Source organism: Helianthus annuus, chromosome 4 (genome assembly GCF_002127325.2).
Source record: "Helianthus annuus cultivar XRQ/B chromosome 4, HanXRQr2.0-SUNRISE, whole genome shotgun sequence".
NCBI lineage: Eukaryota > Viridiplantae > Streptophyta > Magnoliopsida > Asterales > Asteraceae > Helianthus > Helianthus annuus.
The window spans coordinates 52,576,174-52,585,353 of NC_035436.2; the positions used below are offsets into that span (position 1 = coordinate 52,576,174).

The 9,180-nt window shown below is 37.7% G+C and overlaps 1 protein-coding gene and 1 non-coding gene across 2 annotated transcripts; one reads left to right on the forward strand and one right to left on the reverse strand.

Annotated features, from left to right (window-relative positions):
- Nucleotides 1-814: 814 nt before the first annotated feature.
- Nucleotides 815-2,224, reverse strand: LOC110933547. The gene has a single exon (XM_022176765.1). The coding sequence runs from the start codon at nucleotides 2,222-2,224 to the stop codon at nucleotides 815-817; it is 1,410 nt and encodes a 469-aa protein (XP_022032457.1).
- Nucleotides 2,225-2,879: 655 nt separating this feature from the next.
- LOC118491828 lies at nucleotides 2,880-2,985 on the forward strand. The gene has a single exon (XR_004892273.1). It is a non-coding gene; the product is annotated as a small nucleolar RNA R71 (small nucleolar RNA).
- Nucleotides 2,986-9,180: the final 6,195 nt, after the last annotated feature.

Genomic DNA, 9,180 nt, shown 5'->3' on the forward strand with positions numbered 1-9,180 from the left:
ACATTGACTTAGGGCACAACTTACTTTCGTCAGTTGTCGATATGGTAACGGTCTAGTGGTTCACATGGGGAAGCCCCCACTGGTTATGGATATGTTTGGGCAACAGGGAAACTGGTTAACTTATGGTTTACAAATGAACTCATGATTTTTGAAACAACTTACAAATGAACACCAACCGTGAACTCGCTCAACTTTGTTGTTGACTCGTTGTTACATGCCTTGCAGGCCTTTAGGTGCATATTGTTGGAACTTGCTATCTGGGAGGCTGGAGTGGTCATGGGTCGAGATACATGGAAACGCGAGCTGAATCTAATGTCTTTCACACACTTGGTTTATGAATTTCTTAATTAATGTATTATGCTTCCGCTGAACGAAAAATTTTGTTTTGTAACACTTCTATCTATAATAAATGAAAGTTATATTAGGAATAATTGTTATGAGTTCAACATGATTGGTGGCTTGGATCCTGGTACGTCACACGCCCCGCGGTGATTCCGTATATGGTATTTTGGGGGTGTGACAGTGGCATTTAGTTTCCGGTAGTCAATACAAACCCGCCACCCGGTTACCTGCCGAGTGGCTATCTGCTCACCATTATCGCCCTTGACAATCTGAATCCCTGTTTTCTTCGGCACCGTTTGGGTTGGACTCACCCATGCACTATCTGAAATGGGATATATGATCCCATGGTCCAACCACTTGATTACCTATTTCTTTACCACCTCTCGCATGTTTGGGTTAAGCCTCCTCTGGGTATCCCGTGAAGGCTTTCCATCTGCATCAGTAATAATTTTATGCATACAAATAGAGGGGCTTATACTTTCAAATCGGTGAGAGTCCACCCGATCGCTGCTCGATGGGTCTTTAGCACCTTCAGTAGTGCTTCCTCATGTTCTTTCTCCAAATTAGCTGTAATAATAACCGGGAGAGTCTGATCCTCTCCTAAAAACGCATACTTCAAATGCGCAGGCAGCTCCTTCAATTCTACCTTCGGTGGGCAGATTAGGGACGGTTTCAAACCAGATGAAATCTCAGTAGGTTGGCTCTCCACATGATGGGACCATGCGGGCCTTCTCTCTTGCACCACCTGTGCTTCTAATTTCTGAACTTCTTCTTCCAAATCACACATGTGATTTTCTTCTATCTTGTCACAAAGCAAACAAAACTCGAACATTTCATCCTCTACATGAGGATGACATCCATTTATGATATCTGCCATGAAACATTCATCACTAGAAAACATGTCAGAAACGTTTGAAAACATATTTAATCGGACCGTTCTATTGCCAAATGCCATGTCGACAGTACGGGTGCGACAGTCGATCTGAGCATGCGCAGTGGCTAAGAAAGGTCGGCCCAAGATAACGTTTGGCTGATAGACTTGATCAGAAGAAACATAGTCAAGCACCAAGAAGTCAACTGGAAAATAGAATTCTTCCACCTTAACTATCACGTCGCAAACTATCCCTTGAGGAATCTTAGGGGTCAAATCTGCCAACACAACAGTTGTGTCAGCATGACGCAGTGGACCAAAAATGTATTGGTTGTACAAGCTTCCCGGAAGGATACTCATGCTAGCTCCGAGGTCCAACAATGCCCGACTCATTTTAAAATCACCAACTTGAATTGAAATTAAAGGCGTCCCGGGATTTCGTAGCTTAGGTGGAAGGACTCCATTCAAAACAGCACTAACTCTATCAGTTAGATCAACTTTTTCAGGGACTTTGTGCTGCCGTTTTTGAGTGCACAATTCCTTAAGGCATTTAGCATAGGCCAGAACCTGTTTAATGGCGTCGATTAAGGGTAAATTGATTTTCACTTGTTTAAATACCTCCCAGATTTCCTCCGGTTGAGGTCCCTTTTTATTGATTATCTTTATATTACCCAGATCCTTCAAGGCTTCGGGAAAGGGAGGTAAAATCGGTTCCCCTTCCTTAGCCTTGATTGGCTTAGAAGTTGTAGCACGGGTATTGTTACCATCAATTTTAACAATGTTAGGTTCCGATTCATCATCACTCTCACCCTCTTCACCTAAATCCTCCACCACACCATCAACAAGCTGTGGTGGAGTGTCGACATTTTTATAAATTTTGCCACTACGTAAAGTACTTACCTGGCCAACTGAGCTGCCTTTCTTTTGATGAGCGGGGTTTGTTGTTGTATCACTCGTTAACTTCCTGCTACTCTGCTTCAGCTCCTTCATCTCGGTTGCAAGTTGGCCCATCTGTAGTCAATGCTTGTATGGCCTTGTCTCGCACCTCATCCTTTTGAGTACGATTTTGCAAATCAAGTTGAATCGCCTTCAACATCTCCACCACGTCACTATCCCCAGAAATGTTAGAAGGTCCAGTTGGTCCTCTTTGATTGTTTTGGTAGCCACCTTGAAAATTACCTTCGAATCGGTTCTGATTAAAATTCCTTTGACCACCAGATTGATTGTTTCCTTGAAATCCGGATTGAGCTGATTGTTTGTATTCCCATAGCTCAAATTAGGGTGATTTCTAAGGCCCGAGTGATATGTGTTGGACTGCATGTTGAAGTTTCTTCCACCGCCCCCACCTTGAACGAAATTCACATCCTCACCTTCACCATGAATAACCGGGCATTGATCCGTGATAGGCCCTTTATCGCCACAATGTCCACACATCGGGAACTGTCCACTAGCGTCAGGTGGGTTCTCTACCGCTCTCACCACCGAATGTCGTGCACTTCTAGAAGATTGAGCTTTCCGTTTTGACATCCTCGCAGTTCTTTCTAAAAATTCCCAATCGTCCTCCTCGTAATTTGTCCCAAAAGTACCATTAGATGTTGAACTTACATCTCATGCATCCTCATCTGTTAGGCCTTCGTGAAATGCATTGAGAAGCTCCCAAAGTTGAATGCCATGATGTGGACAATTCTTGAGCATCATCTTGAAGCGATTGAATGCTTCGTGAAATAACTCCCCGGGCTGTTGTCGGAAACCCCGAATATCCTTTCTGGCATTATTAGTACGCAGCAGAGTCTAGAACTCATCTAAAAATAGTTGTTGCATCTCGTTCCATGTAAAAATCAAGGCTGATGGTAATGAATGGAACCATTGCTGCGCTTTGTCTTCAAGGGTGAATTGGAAGAGTACCAATTTCACATCATCAGTTGAAAAACCTTGGCCACCGATTGTGTTACAACGTGCATCATATGCAGCGATGTGCAAGTAGGGCTCTTCATGTACTTGACCATGATATTTGGGCAAACTGGATATTGATTGTGCCCGTACTTCAAATAACCGCCCTCCTTGTAATTGCGGGAACACAACCGGCGATGGGTTATTAGCTATGGCAGGCTTGAAGTGGCTCTCGATTCCGTGAACTGGACCATGATTATTTCTCCATGGAATAGCTTCCAGTAGATTTACCGGCCGGTGTAAGTTTCGCGGAAGCGGTCTTGCCTGACCTGGCATCTGAGGTGCCGGTTGTGAAACCTATGTCATAGTTTCGGTCAAAATTCGTATTCTTGCGTATTTTACAACCAAACTATTCTTGGTTATCAAGACCCTTTGTCTTGATATCAAACTTGTTTTTAAACTTTGTTAAACATGTTTAACACGTCACTTTTAGATTAGTGCTTATATAGGGTCGTAAGATAAGCGGTCTAAACAACCGCTTAGACTTTCGAACCCGACCCGTTTGGTTGATCATTAGGATCCGACCAAGCACATTAGGTGACCATAGTTGCATAGGGAATAACCTTTCAAGGTTATACCTTATGGTCACTTCGTTTAGTTAGTTGTATGATAGGTAGTTTATATACCTTACGAAAATGACCAAAATGCCCTTTTTATTCTTAATTGATATTTAAGCATATGTAACCCAAACTTTTGTCATTTAACTGATTATGCAACATAATTAAACATGTTTAGGAATATAATACTTGTCATAGGACTAGTTAGGCGTTCCGAACGCGTTTTACGCGAACGACGCGTTAAAGTAGCGTAAGCCACCTAAACGGGTCGAAATGGGCCGTAAGCACTTAGTTAGGTTTCGTTTTAGTATGTAGGCTTTGTTAAACCATATCATATGAGTTCCCACACTCATTTGGTTTACGAAACCTCATTCTATCCGATCTTCCGATTTAAGTCCGGTTTATTTACTTAGTTACCTATATTAAGTGTCGTTTGATTCCGTGATCCCTCTAGTTCGCTTGGTAGTTGTTCAAGACTTCAAAGCACTCTCAAGTGAGTACATAGTCCCCTCTTTTACTGTTTTCAAATGTTTTGGGGTGAAGCATGTGTACCTAATTGTTATGTTCATAATTTCAAAAGTATAATTGATTATACATATTAGTACCTATATTTTGATAAACTGAATGATTATGGTTTAAACTCTAATTTTTCAAAGATTATAAAATTAAATAGTTGGATAATACTTATTTTATGTTCACCAGACCGGTTGGTAGTATGATATAGCACTACAGGATTTGACACCCCATTCCTGTTGTTATGGAATGTTAGAAACCGATATTTTATCCAAATAGGGATTGCCTTTGTGGTATTTCTATAGTCTCAAAGGTGTATTTTGATGCACTCAGGTCTGAATGAATTCTTAAATCACATTTTTATTGTATATTTAGTTATACTCCCAAAAGTATAGTTTGGTATGCTCTTATGTGTGATATTGTACAAAACCAACATATATTTTGTTAATTACTAAATCATAGTTTAATATGTTATTTTTTAAAACCAAAACATAGCTTAATATGTTATTTATAAAACCAAAACATAGTTTAATATGTTATTTATAAAACCAAAGCATAGTTTAATATGTTATTAATAAAACCAAAGTATACATTTGATATACTACTGAAAATTATTATTTTAACGACTAAAGTATGTTTAATATACTATTTAACGATTTTGGAACTAAAATATATTTTAATATATTACTTATTCGACTTTCTTAAAACCAAAGTATATTTTTATATATATTACAAACCTTTTTATCAAAATGTTGTTTTACAAACAACATATTTTATATAAACTCATTTTACTTAGTTATTTATTTACCTATATATTATTCTGTTATATCATCAGATTTCTTTTAAATTTTAGTATGATTTATAAAAGAATATATTTTTAAGGTTCATGAATATTTTTGATTAAATATATTTTTTAAAAAACTTATAAGTCATGAATCCTATTATAATAAAACCTATGTATCTCACAGGCATTTTTATGCTGACGTACCTATTTTTACACATGTTTCAGATGCTATTATGTGATGATTGTTGATGCATGCTATACATAGGATGGACTCGTGCCTTAGCGACTTTAAAACTAGAAAGATAATATTTGTATTTATCTGATTTGTAATAAAACAATGAGTTCAATAATTCAATAAAACGAAATTATTTAATCCATGGTTGTGAAACAATGATTCTGTTACGACACTCCCCGACTTTTCCACCACGATTTGTTGTTTTACGTGGTCGGGGTGTGACAGAAAAGTTGGTATTAGAACCAATGGTTATAGGGAACTAGGTTATTAGTAATGCTTTGACCTAGACTATAACCTTCCTAGGACCCTAACACAAGTTATCTTGTGTTTAGTTTTAAAACAATACCGTCACTTATCCTTAGGTGACAACCACAATAAGAACACAAATTTCGAATCCTCTTTGAAAACCAATCATCTGTTCTAGGATGATTTATTATAAGGTTTTGAACCCTCTAAGTTTTCAAAATCTTGTCAAAGTTTGGGTCTTATAATGTGAACACGTGCAATCTGGAAGGGTGGATGCCTGTACTCTGAGCTTTCTGTCTATGGCTAGAGTGTTTGTACAAATCCATATAATCGGACCAGTCACTCTTACCTGCGAACTCTTGGGGTGAGTGTCCACTTATAGGCTAAAGCATGTCTTCGCGATACATTAATATGACCCACTTACTTTGATTAATCACCATCTCGTTTGTTTGCCTTAGGTAACAAACAAATGATCGCAATTTTTATGCATTGTCATTCTGTTTTCATTTCACTTCTTTCCTCCCATATCTTTCATTATCTTCATGATGCCTCTTTATCGCAACAACAATGTCAGAACCAGGTGCTTCAATTGCCCAACAAATAGGCGTTGTACTCCAGAGGACCGTTGATTTAGCTATCACCATGACTCGCCTACGGGATGAAGCTGTACAAGGGAACTGCTCTTTGATGCAATTGATGCCACCATCATCATCTGAATCAAATACCCCGTTTCAAATGTACCCACGGTGGATAATGGAGACATTTGGTTAACATGTGTCGTTTTGCTATCCAAAACAAAGCTGTTGCAAATCCTGCCGCTGCTCAAACTCCAAATTCTGCTTCATATGTCGCCTTGGCATATCTAGTACCTCAACCTCATGAACTCTCTACCTTGTGTATCGACTTAAGCATGTTTAGTGCAAGGTTTCGAAACACCTCTCGTTACACAAATTCCAAAATCCAAAATAGGATCTTTCTATCCTCATAATTAGATCCTTGTGGATAAATATCACTCAAATCGGAGCCCTTAATTGAATTATTCGTATGCCTTAATACGTATATTACAATTCAATAAGGACAAAGCCGAATTCCTATTAAGATTTTTCTATCTCCATAGTTAAATTCTTGAAGATGTTTAAATTGCCAAATGAAATCCACGGATTGGATTCCTGGTGTGCTTTAAAACACCCGTGTCCAAAGATAACAAATTAAAGATCAAGTTAAACAAATTAAGTGATTTTGTGCTTATATGTTTTGAGTTTTATTTATGTTTTTGTGTGATCCGAATTTTCAATATCCAAATCCTCGTAGAATCTTCCATATCTTCGTATAAGGGATTCATAGTAGGATATCCAAAGGTACTATCTTAATTCCTTAATGTACTTCTGTGTTGTAGTTAAAGTCCCTTGGGTTATGAAGTACTATTCTATAATTGGACCCCTTGAGTGGTCTATATAAACAGATTGATTTAAAAATCTGGATAGGAATATCATGTGATGATATAATTAAAAAGATCCCTTAAGTGGTCTATTTAAGGAGATCGTACGACGGTCTAGTTAAGAAGATCATGTGTTGATCTAGTTAAAAAAAGATCGTTCATTGATCTAGTTAAAAACATCCTTTGGTGTTCTAGTCAAATCACTTCATGTTTATTCGATTGATTTTCCCCTGTGCATTATGAAATGAACTGTGCGGACTGTGCAAGGAATTACATAATTATGGACATAATTATGGAATTCAGTGCACAGAAACCACAGCAAATTTTGTCATGTGTTAAGACCTATGGTGATGAGAATAATGAAATGGGAACAATGTAAAAAGGGGCATGGTGGATACGCCGCTGGTACTTCCTATATATAAGTGTTCCTTATTACATTGCAAACATAGCGTTATTTAAGTTACTAGAAGGCCTGGACCTTGACCGATGTCATTTTATTTTACACTCTCTGACTCTGATTTCGAGCACACACAAGTTTCCTATGATAAGTCTTCATGAGAAACGTTCTTCTATCCGTAGTTAGAAACTCCATCTTTTGTTACTACAAGGACTTCACTTTGACGGTTGACAATTTCGCTAAGAATCCAAACATGGCCCAGAGTTTTACTTAGGGTTCGAGGGATTCATTCGAAAGTGAAACCATCACAGTTGTCTTCACAAGTTTCCTCTAAAATTAAATTTCGGGACGAAATTTCCTAAAGTGGGGGAGACTGTGACACTTGTGTCACTTCAACCATCATACGAATACCAAACCAATGAAATATTGTATTTCATATTTGGAATTTCTATAAATATGTGTATCGTTTGCACATATCAATTCTTGTTCGATTTCGAGCTTTAAATCGCTTCTGGAAGATTATACGCGATCTGATGCGTAAATTTAATCAGTTTAATGCAACAAACACTCCGGAATAGTGACATAGGCTTAACATACCTTAAATAACCTTTACATAACTTAGAAATAAGTTTTGGATGGTTTGGTGTGTTGAAATCAAGTTTATTCGTTTACAGAGACTAATTTCGACAAACTGCGAAAGTATGCCGATTCGTACTGTAACGAACATTCTGAAACTTGATCATAAGTTAAACATACCCTAAATATCCTTTACATAGCTTAGAAATAGGCTTTGAGGGGTTCGGTATGCTAAAATAAACTTATTTGATCAATAGAGACTAAAAGCGTAAAAAATGCATAAGTTTGCATTTTCGCGCATCTCTTATGTTCTGAATATACCCGAACATCCAAAAATTTATGTAATCATTAAAATATTTTATTTTAGTGATTGGCATGATAAAATTCCATTCGTCGTGTAATTTGGATCGTTTTTGCGTTCGTTACAATTTCCGTCGTAATTAACCGAACAACGCAACCGTACGACCAAACGAACCGACATCCGAGAGGTTTTTGAGCATATTTTAAGTTCCCTATACTTTAACTTTATTTTAGAGCCTTGAAATGGGGTTAACGGGGCTTAAAAGTGCAAAAAAAATCAAGTTTTACAAGTGCAGGGACCATTTTTGAAATTTCTGGCAGATACATTGAACTTGGTCCATTTTTGAGATTTTGATGGTTTTAACCCATGGTTTTGCACCCTATGGGCTGGTATTTGATGGTTTTACATGTTCCCATGGTATTCTAAAACCTTGGGCCCAAGTGTAAGGCCACGATTAAAGCATGGTTCTCGATAAACGATCTTAACGGTGGACCGAATCCTATATATACCCACCTCATTTTCATTCTTTCCTCACACATGATCTAATTTTCTCTAAGTTGAAGCTCAAATGCTTCATACCTGAGAATTTATAGATCATATCCTCCATTTCTTGGACCCGTTGTAAGTATTCTTTCGTTCTTTTATGCGTTTTTAAGCGTAAAATTCAAACAGTGTTTGACTTTTTGCTTTGACCAATCTATGGTCAACACGAAGTTCGTTTGAAATTTGTAACGTGAGCGTAATCACGATGGTTATAGTCTCTTATGACTATACCTACTGATTACCACGTTATTTAGGCGTAGTGACGAGTCATAGTTTCGGTCAAAATGCGTATTCTTGCGTATTTTGCAACCAAACTATTCTTGGGTATCAAGACCCTTTGTCTTGATATCAAACTTGTTTTTAAACTTTGTTAAACATGTTTTAACATGTTTAACTCGTCACTTTTAGATTAGTGCTTATATAGGGT